Source organism: Dendrobium catenatum, unplaced genomic scaffold (assembly GCF_001605985.2).
Source record: "Dendrobium catenatum unplaced genomic scaffold, ASM160598v2 fragScaff_scaffold_315, whole genome shotgun sequence".
Classification (NCBI taxonomy): Eukaryota; Viridiplantae; Streptophyta; class Magnoliopsida; order Asparagales; family Orchidaceae; genus Dendrobium; species Dendrobium catenatum.
The window spans coordinates 773,728-793,393 of NW_021318777.1; the positions used below are offsets into that span (position 1 = coordinate 773,728).

At 33.3% G+C, this 19,666-nt stretch overlaps 3 protein-coding genes across 7 annotated transcripts in view; 2 read left to right on the forward strand and 1 right to left on the reverse strand.

The window, feature by feature from the left end:
- The window catches only part of LOC110115850 (pectin acetylesterase 5), a 34,904-nt gene extending 33,195 nt beyond the window's left edge, over positions 1–1,709 (reverse strand). For 4 of the 5 annotated variants that reach the window (XM_028693542.1, XM_020849239.2, XM_020849238.2 and 1 more), the window contains exons 1-3: positions 1,343–1,709; positions 1,155–1,237; positions 540–666 (exon numbers count right to left, since the gene is read on the reverse strand). In XM_028693542.1, coding sequence (XP_028549375.1) covers positions 540–666; positions 1,155–1,237; positions 1,343–1,574 — 442 coding nt within the window. In that variant the 5' untranslated portion in view covers positions 1,575–1,709. The remainder of the gene's footprint in view (positions 1–539; positions 667–1,154; positions 1,238–1,342) is intronic. The other variant, XM_020849240.2, reaches the window with a different exon arrangement.
- A 3,800-nt stretch (positions 1,710–5,509) lies between these two features.
- Positions 5,510–12,269, forward strand: LOC110115836. Its single transcript, XM_020849214.2, has 6 exons — positions 5,510–5,673; positions 5,943–6,004; positions 6,231–6,301; positions 6,388–6,484; positions 6,736–8,665; positions 11,430–12,269. Exons 5-6 carry the CDS (start codon positions 6,736–6,738, stop codon positions 12,047–12,049), a joined length of 2,550 nt encoding a protein of 849 aa, XP_020704873.1. The 5' UTR covers positions 5,510–5,673; positions 5,943–6,004; positions 6,231–6,301; positions 6,388–6,484; the 3' UTR covers positions 12,050–12,269.
- A 2,169-nt stretch (positions 12,270–14,438) lies between these two features.
- On the forward strand, positions 14,439–15,926 carry LOC110115849 (metallothionein-like protein type 2). The gene is made up of 3 exons (XM_020849234.2): positions 14,439–14,573; positions 15,397–15,477; positions 15,575–15,926. Exons 1-3 carry the CDS (start codon positions 14,509–14,511, stop codon positions 15,675–15,677), a joined length of 249 nt encoding a protein of 82 aa, XP_020704893.1. The 5' UTR covers positions 14,439–14,508; the 3' UTR covers positions 15,678–15,926.
- The last annotated feature ends 3,740 nt before the right edge of the window (positions 15,927–19,666 follow it).

Below are 19,666 nucleotides of genomic sequence, written 5' to 3' on the forward strand. Positions count from 1 at the left end.
GTAACATGTTTATTTTCTTAATCAATTTTCAGTCTATTAACTTGGCTTTTTTATTTAATTTAATTAAATAGGTCAATTTCAAGGTGAACATATATTGTCAAATCCTTACATTGATTTCACGTGACTAATTTTTTATATTTAAAAAAAATTATAAGCTTGTGAACCTCTGTCATGGTGAAGACACTTTTGGAGCATATTTTGTACAAGCAATTTCACTGAAACCTTGAATATTGAAATTAATCTTATTGTAGATTCTTAGCCTCTTGCTCAACCTCTTCATTAACTCATACTATATTCCATAGAATTGGAATCAAATATAAATTGATTAGTATTTCCTACCCACATATTGATTATTTCTTTTATCGATATGCTACTTATTTTAATTTTGTCCAACATTTGTTTACAGATTGTATGTCATACAATATGTTTTCAATATTTGCCTTGTTTCAATGTCTGTATTGATGGTTCATGGATGGCGTTTACAAGTTAAGAAAAGCAAACCTCGATATATATAAATTAGGGTAGCAAAAAGCACAAACCTGGATTTTGAGATGGGTAAGGGCTCAATATGCCAACAAAATGCATTGCTTCCATGTACATTGATGATCCCAACGCTGTCCTTCCACGTGAAGCACATGATTCTGCATTATTACACCAGCCTCCACCCTAAAGCTTGCGAAGCATAATTAAATTAAGAATGGGGTTTATTAAAATTTAAAGTAGACCACTGGATCAGTTCTTCTTCAAGCAAAATGAAAACACATTTTGCGCGTAAGGTGAAAACATTACACTACACATCAGGAACTTTATCAACTCAATACGAACTCAAATTCAATGAAATGGTATCATAAATTGATCAAAACATAAAAACCGTCACCTGCTATACAAGCCCATGGGCAATAAACGGGAGAGCGAAGTGCACTGTTGAAAACGTTTTTCAAAAGAGATCTTGCAAAATTCTTCCGTATCCAACAACCAATGAACTCTATACCAAGTTATCGTGAGACAGAAAGAATGAATACGAAATCTTATATATCTAGATAACGCAGGATCTAATTCTCAATATCCATTCCCATTCTTCCATAAATTATCAAACCCAGGAAAAATGTGGTCAAATTACACAATAAAGCATAAGAGTGAAATTCCAAGAGTACCTCCAAGTGAAGAACCCATTTGTCAGATCCGGATCCTTCACCTCTGAGGAGATGATACCCAGGTAAACTCCCATCCAAGCAAACTTTGATTGATCACCGAATTTGGACAATGAAATGTTAAAAGAGAAATTTTCCAAAAGAAAACCTAAAATTGTAACTGAAAAAAAAAAAAATACGGTACTGCTTACGAGCACCCTCAGCCTTGGCTTTTCTCAACAAAGTGAGATCAACAAGTGGAGGTTCTAGTGATCTGAAGACAGGGTCTTGGACACCTCGTCCTTCCGCTCTCCCTTCTTCATGCTCCCAATAGTGGACAGTAAAGATGACGGCAAGTATGACGACAGCGCATCCTCCGGCCAGCGTCACCCGATTCCTTCCCCACCACCGCCGGAACCAGAGGCGAATGCGGTGAATCGCCATCCAAGCAACCGATGGGGTTCCAGTGAGACCGCCAGCTGCAGCTATGCCTTGAATTCCTCGGATGCATCACCCTTCTTTGATCTTTTCTATCGACAAAGAAAAAGAAACATGGAAGTAGGTGGCTCGGATCTCACCTGCGTGGTAGTTTTTTGTCGCAAAATAAATAGTAACTACTCATTAATAGTAGAAAAAATTATGTATAAAAAAATACGTAATAAAATAATCAGTGTGTACGCACATTCGAACACGTTCAGATTGCGTACACAATAATTTTTCGTAAAAAGGAGAATCACTGGTAGTCGGGAGTTTCCCCACACGCGGGGAAATTATTCTGTGCGGAGTCCCACCGCAGCATCTTCCGGTTGCTGATACTCAGTAAATAAATAATAAATAAACTATACTCATTAAATATTCAAAAAAAAATCATCAAAAATCTAGAAAATACTTACTAAATACTCATCAGTAAATAATCAGAACTAATAATTGGCTTAATATCTACTGCATATTTGCAAATACTCAGTATATATGAAGTACATATGCAATGCATATGCAGTAAGTACGCAGTGCGTATGCAGCAATCCGAAAAATCTTGTAAGTTCAAACTCTGCACAAAATAATTCCTTATTATGTGCAGAAGTCCAACTCCAATCAAAACTTAACATGTGGATGTATACAATTACGTGCATGTTGTATAATTATGTACATAATATTTAAGTCTACAATGTGTACATATTCATATGTCATGCTTTCGCTCGAGTCTGAATGTAACTCTGTGTCCAGAGTTCGCACGTAATACTTTCTCCTCCGGACGAGCATGATTGAGAGTCCAAAATAAATTTATATAGAATATTATTTTATTTATTTATTTTTAATTACTTGATTAAAATAGAGAAAATAATGTTAGATGACTTAAAATTATAATTATTATATAACTAAAACAAATTATGTATGTGATTTCTAAGTCTTAATATTATATACAAGTATTTTTTAAATTTATTTTTGCACCTTCCAACAAAATAAGTACAATAATAAGATTTTTAGGTATGCTTGAATTCGTAGTTTTAAATTTTTATGTGCCAAATTCAAGTGTTCAACCCACCAAAAAAAAAAAATTAAGAGTATGTCTCCAATCTCATCAACTTTTGAGAAATACATAATATGCTGGTCTTTTTGAGCCCATTTTCAATTGATCTTAGATTTTAGATGGTATAAACATTCTATGAAATTTACTCTTGAATCATTTGAAATCTATTTTTCAGCAAAGTTATAATCAAAATATTAATGAGATAAATCTAGTGATATAAGAAGCATCTTGGTCCAAACCCAAGTAGACTTAAATTAAGCACTATAGAACATAATTATAAATTTCTTAGGCCAATTAAGAGATCAAACTTGCGTATATGTTGTGTGTGTGAATTTATCTTAATTACTCAAATGTCTTGTGAATTTATTTTTAAGTAAAAAATATTTGAATTAAAAGATTTTATACTAAATTAAAAAAAAAAAAAAAATTTGTTCCAAATAAAATCTTTATTTTAGCATTTTCTTCTGTATGGAAAAAAAATAAAAAGAACTTCTCCCGCTCTAACAAATAATACATATTTATATATCCCTTTATAAGGAAATTAGTACTTTTTCACACGCCTTGCACCATTTAGTATAAAAGAATAAATTTGGTTTAACTTGCTAAAAGACAAAATTTTTACATTTTTTTTTTAATTTTAAGCTATTTTGAATCACTATAATTCTTAAAAATGAAATTGTTGATAATAAATAGTTTTTTGTCAATAAAAATCCCTCATTATTTATAAAACAAAAGTAACCGATCAGCTACTATCACCATCGCTTGTTATCGTTTCAAGAACTACCAATCATTATTATAACTTTTGTTGCTACTGCCACCAACTGCTATCATAATTCAGAATCACTTAAATCTCATTGCCACTCTGACAACTACCATCATGCTATCAATGCCTTGTCGTCGTTGTCACCACTGTCATCTTGCATGTTGCTACCAGGTCAACTCGTTTAATAAACAGTTCAGGTTGACCTGCAAATATATTCTTCTAATTTTTTTCAAATATGTTAAATTAGGGTTAGTAAATTATATATATTTTTAACCAAAATGGGTTAACATGATGGATTCAAGTCATTCAGGTTGGAAGAGAGTCAAGTTCAAGTTGATGTTTTTATCCCGTTTAGTAAATATATCGAATTCAGGTTGACTTGATTCGAGTCGGATCAATTTCCAATCAAATCCAAACCTGACATGTCAATCTATTTTGACACCCCTAACTACCACGCCACTCCGTCACCTCCATGGAGATCACTGCATAAATCAATCGAGGTGTTTTTTATTGTTGTCTAGTTGAATATTTGCAGGGAGCTGAATTGCAATCCCAATAGATTTATTGTATTGGCTTAATATTCTCTTATTACTGTTATTATTTTCTTCTTTTCATTCTTTTAGTGGCCTTGTCTAGTTGGCTCTAGTTACAAAATTTATAAAAAAATGTTGAAAAATTAGTTACAAAAATTATAATTAAGATCTGAAAAAAAATCAATAATGCTTTGTTTTATAGAACTTTCTTATTACTTTTTAAAACAACTTATTAGTACAACATTTTTTTTAATTTAAAAAATTTTCTACTAAAAATGTTTTTTTTTTTTTTGAATCGGGTATCCACCCGCTATCACTCCCGAAAGAGCGCTTGGCAGTGTGACTAATCCTCGACTGACCTAGAAGAGACATCCACCCCAGAAACCTCCTGGCCCACACTTGATTGTACCCCACTTAAAAGGCGCTGCCGCTCGAGAGCAATCAAGCACGGGTTGGCCCACCAACCAAGCTAAGCAATAGTGGGTTAAGAAAAAAGCTTTAAAAAATGTTTCAAACTAAGCCTAATAAAGATGTCCCAAACAAAGCAATCATATTAGGCGAGTGATATTTTATCATATATTTTTTAGCATTATTTATGCGGTGCTTTTGAAAGACTTTAGTCATGATTTTGCTGCTTTTCATTTGTGTTCTTTCACTCTTATTATGGAACTTTTATTTTATTCGGTGAACGTACGCAGAGGAACCTTCGGTTTTAGGCAAAAAAAGCACCTGTACCGAGTACCGAGTACCGAGGTGTACTGAGTTTTTTTGAAAAAATTCGGTACAGTCGCGTTTTTGCCTAAAACCGAACGCTCCTCTGCGTACGTTCACTGTATATAATAAAAGTTTCTTATTATGGGCTATAATCCGAATATTCTACGATTGCTTTGGAATATGCCATTCTTTGAAAATGAAAATAAAATGCAATGGCCTTTTTGCTCTCTACTCCCTACTTTTTATTATCATATTTTTTAATAGAAAATCAAAACTAAAAAAAATAATAACATATTCTTCTTATACACATATGTTATACGTAGTTAAACATAGAAATCTTACATAATAAAAAAAAATAAAAATATGCTAATGAGTAGTTGCATTTATTTTATTATATTTAAAAAAAAAAATCTTAAAAAGGTAATTATGTAATATATTTTAATTTTTTAGGTCTCAGCATATTTTTATCATTTATGATATATTTAATCCATTCATATATTTATTCTAAATTTGTTGAACAATACTTATTTTTAGGGTATTATATGCTAATGTTAAAATCTTGTCTATATATAAAATTAATATTTATGTTTTTTTAGTTATTGAATTATATATTTGTGTTGAGAATTTGATAAAAAAATATTAACACAAAATTTATTATAAAATTTAATGTTTGAGAAATAAATTAAAAAGTAAAATTAAAATATTAATTTCATAAACAATCAAAATTTATGTATCAAAAATATAATCACCCTTTTAATTTTGTATGTATGCAGCCTTTGATGATACGTCGAGAAAAGACCTAATTTTTACAATTTAGGCTATTGGACTAAAAAATTGTGCAGATTCGGCTAAGAGAAAGCGGAGAAAAAAAAGCGGCATTTTTGTCATCTTCGATCGATGGCTAAGCAGTCCTCCACACTATATAGACGCCGGAAGTCATTTTCTCTCAATAAACCCAATTTGATTTATCGGCTTCGAGGCGGAGCACGTCGCCTGGATCTCGCGGTAACAATCTGAACCCATTAACTTCTTCTTTCTTCTGCGTTTGGAGTGCGGATATAGGATCTTTTTAAAGAAAATTCTATTGATTGAATTCATATTCTTTTGAAATATGTTGTAATTGTTCGCAAAGTGTGCTTTATGGTGATGCTCCGTGAAGCGGCTTTCAGTAAAAAAAAATCGGATTATATTTTCTTTTTTGATTGATTAGTGGACGTCCTTGGAATTATTTCTGGATGATTTTTTTTCCTGATCAAATTTACTTGGTCTGGCAGCTGAGATTTGCTGTCGAACAGGAGAGATGGACCAAGGGAGCATTCCAATGGAAGAATCCTTTGTATGTATTGCCGTTTTTTCTTTCAAATAAAAATTCCGGTTCAAAATGTTTTCTTTCTATTTGATTGAGAATCACCTTGTTGGAAATCAAAAATATGAAGTACTGTTAGGGCTTCGCAAGTTGATGTCTTAGTAAGCTGTTGGCTTCATCTCGTTATGTCATATACTCGAGATTTTAATGGTTGTTTAAAGAATTTTCTTAATATGAAGCTTCTTTCATTGTGCAGTAACTGATATTAGAATGTTAGATGAAATCAGAGAAGATAGCAACCAATCCGATAAAGGAGCAGACCTCACAGTACGCTCGCTGCTAATCTCTTCATGCAGTATTTGGATTCAATCTCTCTTTTTTTTTTTTTTTCGTAAATTTGGATTCAATGTCAGCTATCCGAAGCTGATTGATTGGAAGGCGAAGATGTCCTAACCACTTGTGCACTGTTACTGCTGTAGTCGCAGAGGATTTGCAGCCATTGCATGTCAGGTATTAAGCTCCAAATGGATGTTTTTTCTTATGTCATCTTGTTTTTTTTCCATGGAATTTTAGCCAGCCCAGAATGACGCATGGTTAATCTATTCCCAGCCTACGCCAGAGTATGGCTTCGTCCAAACGGCTTTCTTTATGCTTCTTGAAGCAGCTTTCTGAGCTGCTTCTTAGCTGCTTCAAAAAGCAGAAAAAAAGCCGTCCCAAACAAAACCTTAATTGTGTTTTTGGTCTTGTTAAACTTTGTTCAGATGGATGATAAAGGCAATAATATCATGAATAGAGGTATTGGCACGACTTGGATGTTCAGTTTCATAGGTAAAAAGCTATCGAAGAGGAAAAAACACAAAGGGAAAATCTCCCCTTCATCATCTCGGATGCTGAGAACTATTTCAATCCATCATTTGGAATGCACTGATTTTGTTCCTGAGAGTGAAGTAGGCCAAACTGCTTCAGATAGTAAGAGTTCAAAAGATGATCTAAATTCTGATTCATTCGCTATGAGCGAACATGAATCTCAGGTACTTCAAGAACCTCATGGATCTTCTAAAGGGAAGCCTGGTGAAGCATGTAGGGGAATTGATGTGGCTGATGATTTGCCTGGATCACACGACAAGCTTGATAAAATACAAAATCATTTACTTCATGAGCGTGTAGTTCTCAAGGAAAAGTTGGCTGAGGCAAGGGATGATTTATTGAAGCTAAAAGATGTCAATCCCCAGGGTATATCAAATGAATTTGCGAACCAGTCAAAACTTTTTCTGGATACACTTGAGTTGTTTAATGCTAATAGAGAGGCTCTTCTTGATGGTCCTGAAGACTCGAATTACATCTCACCTGATTATACAGAGAGATTACAGGCTCCCACTAAAGCTAGAATGTTAACCAAGTCTGTTTCATTTCCTGGATTAGAATTCTCAGGAAGGACTGCTCGGATTTTCTTGCCAAGTTATAACAGAATGAAGAGTGATTCCTTTGTTACTCAGGGGACAAAGTCTGAATCTGTTAGTTCATGCATTAACGTTGTAGAGGTTGGCTTTGACTCGGATGTTTTACCCAGTTCTCATGAATTGAGAAAACGAAGAGAAGCTGGAACTGTTTTAAATCGCTTGAGAAATCTGAAGCAGAAGATAAAGGATGTAATCACAGAGAACAGGAAAGAAAAAAGTAGAACAGTTAGGGATGGGATTCTGCATAAAGTTCCGTTTGGCCACAAGCTACTGGAAGATATGAAAGATAAAAAGCTGAACCTTTGGGATGATTCTGCGTCAGAAAGATGTGACAGAGTAGGTGAAGGAAGAAACTTCAATAACGCTTCACATGGTTCTTATAGTAAATTTGAACGGAAAAGTTTTCAACGGTCTTGCTCACTTGCTGAGTCCTTAGATAGGTATTCTCACTTGTTAGAAACCCTTTCACTCAATGAAAAGGGGGGAGAAGTTACTGAGAATTCAAAATCAAACCAAAAAGATAACGGGTTGTTGCAAGGCATGCTTCCAAAGAGTTTGGGAAGAATGTTCTCCAGTCCGGTGCTCAGGTCATATTCTTTCAGCAAGGCTGTTCAAAGTGACTTCTCTCCTGATTCATCGAAAGTTCTAGCAGCCGAACCCATTGGAAGTAAAATGGACAAAGTTGTGAGTTCAAAATCAACCCTAGAAGATAATGGTTTGCAGCAAGATAAGCTCTCAAAGAACTCTGGAAGAATGTTGTCGTATTCTTTCAGCAATGATGAACAAAGTGAACGCTATCTTGAATCAACACAAATTCTATCACCAGAATCTCTTGGCATTGTTATGGAAAAAAATTTAGATAAACCAACCACCGATGCAATCATTTCTCCTATTTTAGAAAAAAATGACTACGAACATGAAATGGTTGTGGATCCAGATTCTCTTTCTTGTGCTGAAGAAGCCATAAGACCAGATAAATTTGTTACGCCTACTGTAGAAAGCATCACTGAGATGATAGACAGTCAAGTAAATCCAGTTTCTGTGGATGACTCTGAACACATTGAGCCATCTTTGTTCACAGAAGTCGTGGAAGAGGAAGCCGACTTAGTCAATAGACGTGAAGTTCAAATAGAAGCTGAATCTGATATCAAGAGCCCAAGTTTTATCTCGTCTCTTGACCTGAATATGGTTGACGATTCTTCTAGTTCAGCGAAATATCTACCTGGAGAAGGTGAGAAATTTTATTTGTCGATATAATTCTTGCTTTCAGTTGCAACTTCATCCATTTTTATTCGTATAGGCTTGCGATCAACGGGAATATAATTGATATCCAATTGTTTTACTAATGACCAAATATAACAATCATGGACAGCAACATTAGCTTTAAATGTTGAGGCTTTTGGCATGAAAAATAAAATAAGTTAATCAAACCAATGAAATTCTAATTAACTATTTAAATTAGGTGATCATTGCATTAATTACTTGAATTTGACTCATTATTTATCTAAATTATCTACTTTTCCAAGTAGTAATTTTTGTAACAATATTCAAATGTTTTAAATATTTAAAGATAATTGTATAACAAAGAGGATTGAGCTGACCTGAGTTGAGCAATTTTCAATTTAGATGTTTGGTCAGATTTAGGCTTTATTTGGGACATCTTTCTTACTAATTCTTAAATCCGTTTTTTAGTACAAAATTTTTTTCTTCTCCTTTGTGGGGAAGAGTTTAATCATCTTTTCTGACATAATAGTACCATCTCTCTTGATTTGATGCCACAATACCCATGTCCTTGAATATTTCGATGATGTGATGCTCACACATGAAGTCTCAATACAACAACAACATCAAGCCTTTGACCCACTATGTGGGGTCGGCTACATTAATCTTTTTTCGTCCTTGTGTCCTGTTAAAAGTCAATTTCTCATTTAAATCTAATAAAAAAAATCATTTCTAATATTTTCTAACTAAGTCTTTTTAGGCCTACCTCTACCTTTCTTAACATGAAGTCTCAATATGTTACATAATTTATATTAAACGCAGCACAACATTCTCCTCAGTAAGCCCTCCTCTCTTGTATGATAACACATTGCCCTCCACTTTATTAGGCTAGGTTCTCTGATTCATTATATGGATCTAAAAGGAAAATAAAACTAGGAAAATTGATACTTGTTGCTGTTCTTTTTACACACTGGCCCTCCAATCTCAAAGACCACTTGGATCACTCTGATTCAAAAAAATGGAGGGTGGCGGCGCACCCATGCTGACACTTGATCTTTTTCCATAACAAAAGAACTTAGGAAGATGATGGTTGGGGTTGCCTTTGTAACATGGAACTTTGAACATGCCGTCATATATTGCTTCCTTAGGGGAAATGGATTGTCATGCAAAACTATGGAGGAATGACTCACAAAAAAAGTGGATTCTTGTTAAGCACTCAATTAATTAATAAAAATGCATAACATTCCAAAAGTTACAAAATGACTCACATTACCTTTAAAACTAATCTTAAGGTACATTTTTTTTTATTTTTGAAGTCTTCTAACTTTTCAAATTATCAAATATTATGAAAAGACCTTCCTTTCATTAAATTATGAAAATCCCCTATGAGGATTTAAAATCCAAAATCTAATGTTAAAGTAACAATGTTATTTCAAGGAATTTAAAAATTGCATAAAGCCTCCTCTTGCTTTATAAAAAAATTACAAAATATTTATAGCAACGAGGAAAATGCAAAAAGGACTTTATTTTTATTTATTTAAATTATTAGAATAATAAACATAAAGAAACTTTATAGAAATATTAAAGTTGTGAGAAATTTTAAAAAATTTGGACTGTCTCTCCTTCGAATGGTCTGGTTAACTTAATCAATAGCTGATGATCAAAATTGTGAAAATCCAGCCAACTAGGATAAACTATCATGGACCTAGATCAGCTAAGTTAATTATATCAGAATTCCTTGGATAAGCTGTTTAAGACATTGATGCACCTCATATGCATATTGTTAGCTCAAGGAGTACATGAGTGACACTTTGAGGGTTTTAAATATAGATTGAATCAATATGCATATTACCGTATCAATGCAATCTTTAGTGCTATATGATGTAGCCCATGAAACAAAGTAAAATGAAAAGGAGATTGGAAAGGGCTTTCATTGCTATGAAAATATAAGATTATATCATATAAGTAATGATTCAGTCATCCACAATTATAGTGACTCACTCATCCTCCCATAACAATCAAGGAATCTCTGGAGACCCAATTAAATAAGAATAATCTTTTACTCTCATTCGTGAGAGATTATATTGTGTGGTATCCGAATGTGTTCCAAAGTCAATTCATATGCAATTCGGGTGCACCACGTCATTCAATGCACTGTGCATTGAGTAACGTGACGGGTCTGAATTGACCTCCGGACACCGCTCGTAATAATTTTTCCTCATTTTTGAGCTCTCTCCAAAAACATTTTACAGCCTTAGATACACTAGTGCATCCTAACGGTTGTATAAATTATACCATCGCAAGGGATATTGTATTAATTACATCAAATGGTGTGCGAAGGAAGCAGTACTGACCAAAGGGTATAAGCTTCAACTTTGAAGGAAAATATAAACACAAACAGCATCCATGGTACAATAGCTCTTTGTAACCTCCACAATGGAGGAAAACAACCCATTAACGCTAAAGAGTACTCCTTTATTGAAATTTGGTTACAACGAAACGCAGGAACTATTCTCAATATTTTATAGAGGTAAACACGAATTATGGTCATTCTTTCTCAATTTAGTCCTCTTCATCACGATCCAGTAAAAAAAGGAAAATAAATTACTCCAGAAGAACTTGATCGACAGGCTTTGGGCCATCTTTATCCATGTTTTACTTCAACTCTTCTAGCATCCATATGGAGATTTCAGCTTGTTTGTCTGCACATTCCTTGTTCCCTTAAGTTTTTTAAATTGCTCAAGTACTGTTCAAACATCTTTGCTCCTCAACAGGTTCAGAATCACCACCAATCCCCAACGACTCTGATGCGCAACATCTACTCTCCGATACGAAGAACAAAATCGACTGCAATGAGCAAAATTTAACAGAAAATTTCAACTTCGGCTGTGATGATGAACAAAAGTCAAGCTCTTTCTTTGTTCATGTCGACCACAAGTATGATACTTTGTTCCAGCTTGTGAGAAATATATTGTGCAAGTCTGGGTTTGGGGTTCTTCTCTCATCTTATGAATTTGGAATTGAAAAGGACACACCTTTCGAGCAGAAGCTCTTATATGATCTAATAAATGAGGTTTTACAGGAAATATATGAGAACTGCACTGTTCCAAATCCTTGGCTCCTCCATTTTCATTCTAAAATTAGATCAATGCCTGTAGGAAACTATCTTCTTAAGGATGTTTGGACTGAAATTTGCTGGCATCTCTGTACGCCACAGGGGTTTTATGCCACTCTTGATGATCTTATGGCCTATGATTTTGCCAAAAATGGTGGGTGGATGAACCTCTACCGTGATGCAGAGTGTGTTGCTTTGCAACTGGAATATCTGATATTGGATGATTTGCTTGAAGAAGCTGTTGTTGCTTCTGATGGGTTTGATTTTTTAATATATTGATCTACTCTATTGTTACTGTAAATTTTCTTGTATATTTATCTCTGCCTTATTTTTTAATTCGACTTATATTGTGTTGTTGTGTTAGTTTTACATACAGATGTAAAGCTGAATTTCTTATATTTTGGGGCTGTTTGGCTACAGGTTGGATATTGTAAATCTTGTAAATTCAGATTCAGTAAATTCTGTATGTTTTAAATTTAGAAAACTGTGTTGTGATTGATATTAATGGTTTGTTTGGAACGTTTTTTTTTTATAATAATTTTTTGGTTAAAAATTTTTTTCGAAAGCAATAAAAAATATAATATTTATTAATTTAGAGAGAGAATGTGACAAAATTTCAAGAGATGTGTTCTAGAGAGTTCTAGAAAAGGAAGGAGTTAATAATATTTATATTAAGTTATATATGAGTTGAAACTTGGCCAAATATTTTATTACACAAAAAATCAGCTTTAAGCCAATATCTTATTAATTATTATTGCAGTAATGGATGATCTTACTAGAATTTTCCAAATGTACCTGGTGCATTTTTTTAATGATGATATTCTTCTTGTTGAGAAGATTATAGAGATAATTGAAAAAAAAAATGAATTATGAAGGTCAATTTTAGAGTCCAAAGGTTTTCATTTCAATAAATCTAAAATTAAATCCATGAAGTATAATTTTAATAGTAATAGATTTAGTGAGGGATTATGATTTTGGGCAATCAAGTAATTAAAAAGAGTTCATATATTTCAGATATCTCAAATATATTTTTTAAAGTTATGGTAAAATAGATGGGGATATTATTTGTAAAATTCAAATTGTATGATTGAAGTGGAGGAAATAGAGAAGTACATCTCAAAGTTAAGGGAAGTTTTATAAGATGGTGGTGAGACTTGCAATACTTTATGGTGCATAATGTTAGCCATTGAAAAAAAAGCATAGAATTAAGGCTTTGTTTGGGACCGTTTTTTTTCTTCTTAAAGCAACTTATAAGTACAAAAAGTTAAGTTTTTATACTAAAAAGCTGCTTTAAGACTTAAAAAAAAAAAAAAAAACCGTCCCTAATGAAGCCTAAGTTAAATGTTACAAAAATGAGAATGTTCGGGTGGATGAATTACTTTACAATTAGAGATAGAATTCAAAATAAGTATATACGTGAAAAGGTTGGAGTAGCTCCAATGAAAACTAAGATTATGAAGAGTTGGTCGTTGGCCTTCTGATGACTCCGATTAGAAGAATATATGTATTGGATTTGACCAATGTTAAAAAAAAATAGAGGGAGATCAATAAGAAGTTATTTAGTGGATTGCCATGCGTGGGACCTTGTTTTGCAAATTTCTTATGCCTAAACCAATAAGAAGTTAAAGAAGGCCTGCTGATCCTCGTCAGCCACTTCTGTGAGATTTTTCTAGCACCATCTATTATCTATAACTATTTTAGTAATATAAAAAACAATCTCGTTCGGCTCTATTTATTAAAAAAAATTTAAATGATTATATATATTATATGATATATTTATAAATATATAATTAAATAAAAAGTTAAATTTAAGTGAATTTGTGATTAAAGATCTGTTTGGAATGACTATACTATTTTATAAAATTGATTGTGAAATTACTGTAAAAAAAATAATTTTTTATTATGATTGCACAAAGCAACTTCCACCAACAAAATTTTTTAAAATCAACAAAAAAATAAAATTGTAAGTTGTTTAAAATAGCCTCTAAGGTTTTGTTTGGGATGGCTTTCCTACACTTTGTAGAGCACAGTACGATGAAAGTTGTAAGCTGTGTTCCGGGGGGAGTTATTGTCTATCGTTGGCCTCTATGGTAGAATTAGCCGGAGAGGCCTGAGAGGCGGTGGTTTATTGGAGCAAAGCAAAAGTGTTTGCCGTTCGGTTGGAGATGCCCTTAAAGTAACTTTATAGTACAAAATTAAATTTTTTATTAAAAATTATTTTAAAAATAATAAAAATACCGTCCCCCAAATGACACAACAGTTTTAATGTTTTATATCATTATCTTTTTTACTATTTAAAAAAAATTATAAAAAAATAATTTTATAAAACAGAAGAGCCTAAGTCATCTTAGTTCTTATCCATCCATTCTTATCCCATTGGATTAAATATTATTTAATCTCATTGTTAAAAACTAAATAAAGAGCGGCCGATTAACGTGTAAGGAACGGTCTAGAAACAAACTTCCTTAGTCAGAAATCTTGCATAGTTCATTCCGTCCGATTTGCATTGGACGGTGCTGATAGCTTGTCCGCATAGGACATAATGAATAAAGAATTACAAAAAAGGATATGATTCCAAGCGTACGCATGCGTCACCGCTAAAGGACCAAACGGACATGGTAATGCCACGTGGATGTAGCGACGAAGAGATCGTCCCGTACTGCTACTGCCCTATAAAAGTAATCAGTCTTCAAAGCTGAGATGGGCGCGATCAGCAATTTCTTTTGATTGATAGAAAAATGTCTTGCTGTGGAGGGAACTGTGGCTGCGGATCCGACTGCAAGTGCGGATCCGGATGCAACGGGTAATGTTTTTTTTTTTTTTTCTTTCGATCTTTATGATCGATTGTTGTGCGATGAATTCTTGATGTAATAGCTCTGATTGTTGTTTCGGTTGTTTTTTGTGCGAACTTGTCGGGGCGAATTGGGGTTTTGATTGTCGGTATGATTCTTCATTCTCTTCTGATTTCTGGTTTTCCGCTTGCCCTGATTGTTCATATTTTGAATTGTTGGCCGAATCATTGAATATTTTCCTGGGTTTATCGTCATCAGAACTTCCCAGTAGAAGTGGAGAGATTACTAGTGTGGAGTTCGGATTGAAGCTGTGTTTGATTTTTATGAGTGTCTACAGTAAAAGAACATTAAAAACGTAGTAAAAATACAGTTATTATTATTACCACAATGTTTTTACTGTGCATACTAAAAAAATTGAATGGCTCTTCGATCCGGACTCTCCATGTAATAATCTCTCGTGTTTTGAGGTTTATTTTTTCTTGGATTTGCTTACTATTTGACCATCTGATGTGATATATTTTAACCGCTTGTCTGCTTATCGATCACTACAGGAATTATATTGCCTTTATTTTTAAATAGTTTAAGGTTTATTTGAGTAACTAATGAGTTTTGTACTAGATTCTGAAGAATCGTTTTTCCGATCGTTGTTTGTTTTCTGATCGCGTTTGTTTTTTTTCTCTGCTACTTTTTTGTTAGATTCGCTCGTTTATTCGGAGATTTTCAAAATAACAAACCAACAAAAAATACTATCACCTTGTCTAAAATCTTAATGACCATGAAATGGCCAAGATGCCTCAGAATAAAATCTGTACAGTAACAGTTTCGAAATCACAGATGCAAGATGTACCCTGGCTTAGGGGAGGAAAGCTTCGCCGCCGGCCAGACAATGGTCCTCGGAGTCGCTCCTCAAAAGGGGTCGGTTTTTCTATCTCCTTCTTCATAGCTTCGTTTCCTTTTCTTAAAAAAGAAAAGAAAAAAAAAACCCCTGATTGCATGGTTCTTGTTGTTGTAGCTTTGACGCGGTGGCCGGCTTCGAGGCAGCAGGAACAGAGAACGGCGGCTGCAACTGCAAGTGCGGCGACAACTGCACCTGCAACCCCTGCAACTGCAAGTGAGATCGAGAGCTCTCAACGAGGAGCCAAGCAGCTTGGCGTGTGTGCGTGTGAAGCAAGCCTTTTGCTTTCTAGTTCGTGTCTGTGTGAAAGAATAATACAGGTTTGTAGGCCGCTTCAAGGGGCTGATTATTTCTTAGTTCCATGGCCGACGAATCTGATCGGGTCTCAACAGGTGCAGCTTTTGTCCTGTTTGTGTGAATCAAATCAATAAAGATAATGGCTCCTCTGCTGTGATGGTTGTTGATTTTACACGTATAGTTGCATGTCGCAGTTAACCGTTGAGGATAGTTTTGACAGCTTATGAGTTGGATAAGGACTAAATCTACAGTGACTCGGCAGATTGAAACTACAGGAATGAAAATTATTAAATAAAATAAATTTAAGCTCTTGAACAAATTTAATTATGATTATTTAAATTAATAATTAGTGTTTTCAAAAAAACGTATGCATGTGGAGATGGCAGAATTTTTTTTTTCTGGTGTATATATCTCATTAAAATTTAAATTATTTCAAAATATTTTTATGAAAAGTAATACAAAAAAATAATCAAAGTATGAATTAAATTCTTATAGTTCTACAATATTTGTTATCCATCAATATCAACACTTATATCACCCCTCAAAATAAAAGCAAAACCAAATTGATGTATTACTACTTGACTTCTTACCTTACAACCCATTGCTTGAATCATACAAATGATTAATGCCCAATATACAATGCATGTATTCTCCATCATTAGGTCTCTACTCCTATTGGGGTGAATAATATGACCATGGTTTTTAAAATCGGATTGGACTGACCGGTTCGATTGATTGAACCGCGAACCAGCTGGTCGTCTGGTTACGGTTTGCTTAAAAAACGCTTTCGTAGAGAACCCATCCCGGATCGTTTGAACTGACAGTTCGACCGCCGAACCGATAAATCTGATCCGTTTATAATAACCAACCGATTCGAAGGAGCAGGTTTTGAGCCATTGAATTTACTCCAATGGCAAAGGTGAAGGAAAGCTTATAAGAAAACAAATAGAAACCCTACTATTCATTCATTCATTCGCGGTTCGCCTCCAGCCTTCGAGTTTCACAACTCCTCTCATCGATCGTTGTTGGAAGCTGCTGTTTCGTGAAGCACCGAAAGCTGACTGAAGGCTTCCTTCTCTTGGTCAAGTTCTCCTCTCCTACCCACTATAAGTTTTTCAATTTTCACGCACTTCTCCTTGCTCCTCTTTGCATGCGGTTGGAAGAGAGCAGGATTTGATTCATGATGATTTTCTTGTTTAACTTATATGAATCAATGTTTCTTATATAAATCCAATTTGAAAATTTTCTCAGATTATATATCTTATTGAAAATAGTAATACTAGTCATAGTCAAGTTTTAGTCAGTTAAATGCAGTAGTTTATTTTATTTGTACATGCATGAACAAATTGCATCATATGATTTGCTTGTTGATTGCGAAATTATTATGTCTTACTTCTAATTTTCCTAATGATGCAACCTAAGCTAGTAATATCAAATCTGATGAAAGACTTTTTAGGCTCAAAGATTGTAAATTCACACATGTAATTAAAGAAAAATCATATTGTTTTAGAATTAAAAATAATCAATAATATAAGCAAATCATTAACCGGGAAATTAAAGTATAGTAAAAAAAAGTTCCTAAATAATAATCTAGGCTTTACAAATGCAAAAAAATCTGAAAGAAATAGGCAAGAAAAAACAACAAATCCAGGAGAAATTAGAGTAGAACACAACTGTGTGTTTGTACATGAACATATGAATAAAAAAATGGGCTGTTCATCACTTCCCAAGTCACAAATCTCTGATGCACACCATGAAGGACTTGATAGAGGGATAAGAAAGAAATATGGCATAAACAATTTTTTTGCACCATAACGAAACCATGTTCTCAATTATTATTGAAAAGTGTAATGCCATCCAAAGAAATCATAAACCGTGCCGATTTGACAGTTGGGAGGTGGTTTTATGACGGTTACATTCCATTTAATGTCATAAACTCTGCTTTTGTGTAAAAGAGAGCTTAGGCTATAACTGCAATTGGACCTGGGTAAAAGTTGCCATCCTACCACAAATTAAGAGTTAATCTTCTACGAGATGGTAAAGAGGAATGTAAGCTGTTGATAGATTCATACAGAAGATCATGAAAAGAAATATGTTGCACACTCATGACAGATGGTTGGACAAATAATAGAAATAGAACCTTGATTAATTTTCTTGTTTATTGTCCAAGGGTATAGCTTTTTTTAAAATCTGTAGATGCTTCTGATATTAGAAAAGATGTCAAGACATTGTGTTCATTATTTTCTGAAGTTGTTGAATGTGTAGGGCCACAGAATATTGTGCAGCCAAATAATGCTGCAAATTACAAGAAGGCAGAAGAATTATTACATAAAAGGTTTGAAAACATATATTGGTCTCTATGTTCTGCTCACTGCTTAAATCTTATTCTTAAAGATTTTGAGAACATACCTTATATTCAGATCTTGCGAAAAGAGCTTCAAAAGTTAAAAATTTTGTCTACAACCATGTCTTTATTTTAGCTTGTCTAAGAAAAAGAGTTGGTTGGAAAGAAATTATTAGGACTGAAGCTATTAAATTTGCTATAACTTTCATCACTTTGAAAACATATATGATCACAAGCTCGATTTACATGCTTTTATAACAAGCAAAGTTTTCTTTAATTCAAAGATATTCAAAACATTAAAAGGGCAAGAAATATCATTCATCATTTTAGATAATAAATTTTGAAATGATTACTAGATAACTTCCAAATTATCTGGGCCTTTAATTCGATTATTGAGAATTGTGAATTCTGATGCAAAACAATCTCCAGGATTTCTTTATAATAGGACGCATAGGGCAAGGAGAGCAATTAAGTTAATATTTAGAAATATCAAAATGATGTACAAACTTTATACAAGCGCTATATAGAGGAGATGTGATAATCAGTTAAGACAAGACATACATTGTGCATCATATTTTTTTAATCCACATTTTTAATATAATAAAGAAAATTTTTGTTACAAACCTAAAGTGATGCAAGGCTTAATTGAGCTAATTGAAAATAAAGATATATGTCCTAAACCATTAGCAACAATGAATAAAATTAGACTATTTCGTGACAATTTGGAAACAAACCAATTGCACTAACTTAATTGATGTCATATTTATGTTATTTGATTAGTTTGATATGAAAATAGGATGTAGAATGAACGTATTAGAGGAAAATTTATGATTTATTTTATATATATTTTAATAATATTATTATTTATTACATCATCATGTTTGACCCTAGCTTGACCAGTCGAACCGTAAATCTCTCCTTTCAGTTTGTTGTCCGGTCCGATTTTCAAAACCTTGAATATGACTACCGCTAGACTTTCAATATTATCCATCAATCATTATTTCACATTCATCACCAAATGAAATCTCCACCACCACAAAATTCCTCCAAATAACACGAAATGAGACATCATTTCTTCAAAATTCATACATATTACATTATATTAATAGTTTTTCTAATTATAAGAGCGAATTCCCTTCATAATTCTTGACTCATATTAATAAAATTATTTCAATTAAACTAGGCCCAATATTTTCCCCTCTTTTTCAATATTTTCACACAAAAGTTTGTTTTTTTATATATTATTTTCAATTTATTTGCGCGCACATAATTTCCACACAGCATTAAAACAATAAACTCCTATCATCATTGTATCCATAAGAAATACATCATGTTGAAATAAATATCATTTCTTGTCAAATGACTCAGAGAAAGCAAATGCGACTCTCCAATCAACCAAAACCATGAATCTTATATGATTCATTACAACAACAATCAACAATAAGTTTTATCCCACTAAGACTTCGTTTGAGACGGCTTTCTTCCTACTTCTTAACAGCGGCTTTATAGTAAAAAAGTTAAAATTTGTTAACTAGAAAGACGCTTTAAGAAACAGTAAGAAAGTCGTC

Coding starts and splice junctions, on each gene's coding strand:
- LOC110115836 (XM_020849214.2), top strand. CDS start 6,736: ATGGATGATAAAGGCAATAATATCATGAATAGAGGTATTGGCACGACT. Junction 8,666..11,429: donor GAAATATCTACCTGGAGAAG/GTGAGAAATTTT, acceptor GCTCCTCAACAG/GTTCAGAATCACCACCAATC.
- LOC110115849 (XM_020849234.2), top strand. CDS start 14,509: ATGTCTTGCTGTGGAGGGAACTGTGGCTGCGGATCCGACTGCAAGTGC. Junction 14,574..15,396: donor TGCGGATCCGGATGCAACGG/GTAATGTTTTTT, acceptor TCGAAATCACAG/ATGCAAGATGTACCCTGGCT. Junction 15,478..15,574: donor GGAGTCGCTCCTCAAAAGGG/GTCGGTTTTTCT, acceptor TTGTTGTTGTAG/CTTTGACGCGGTGGCCGGCT.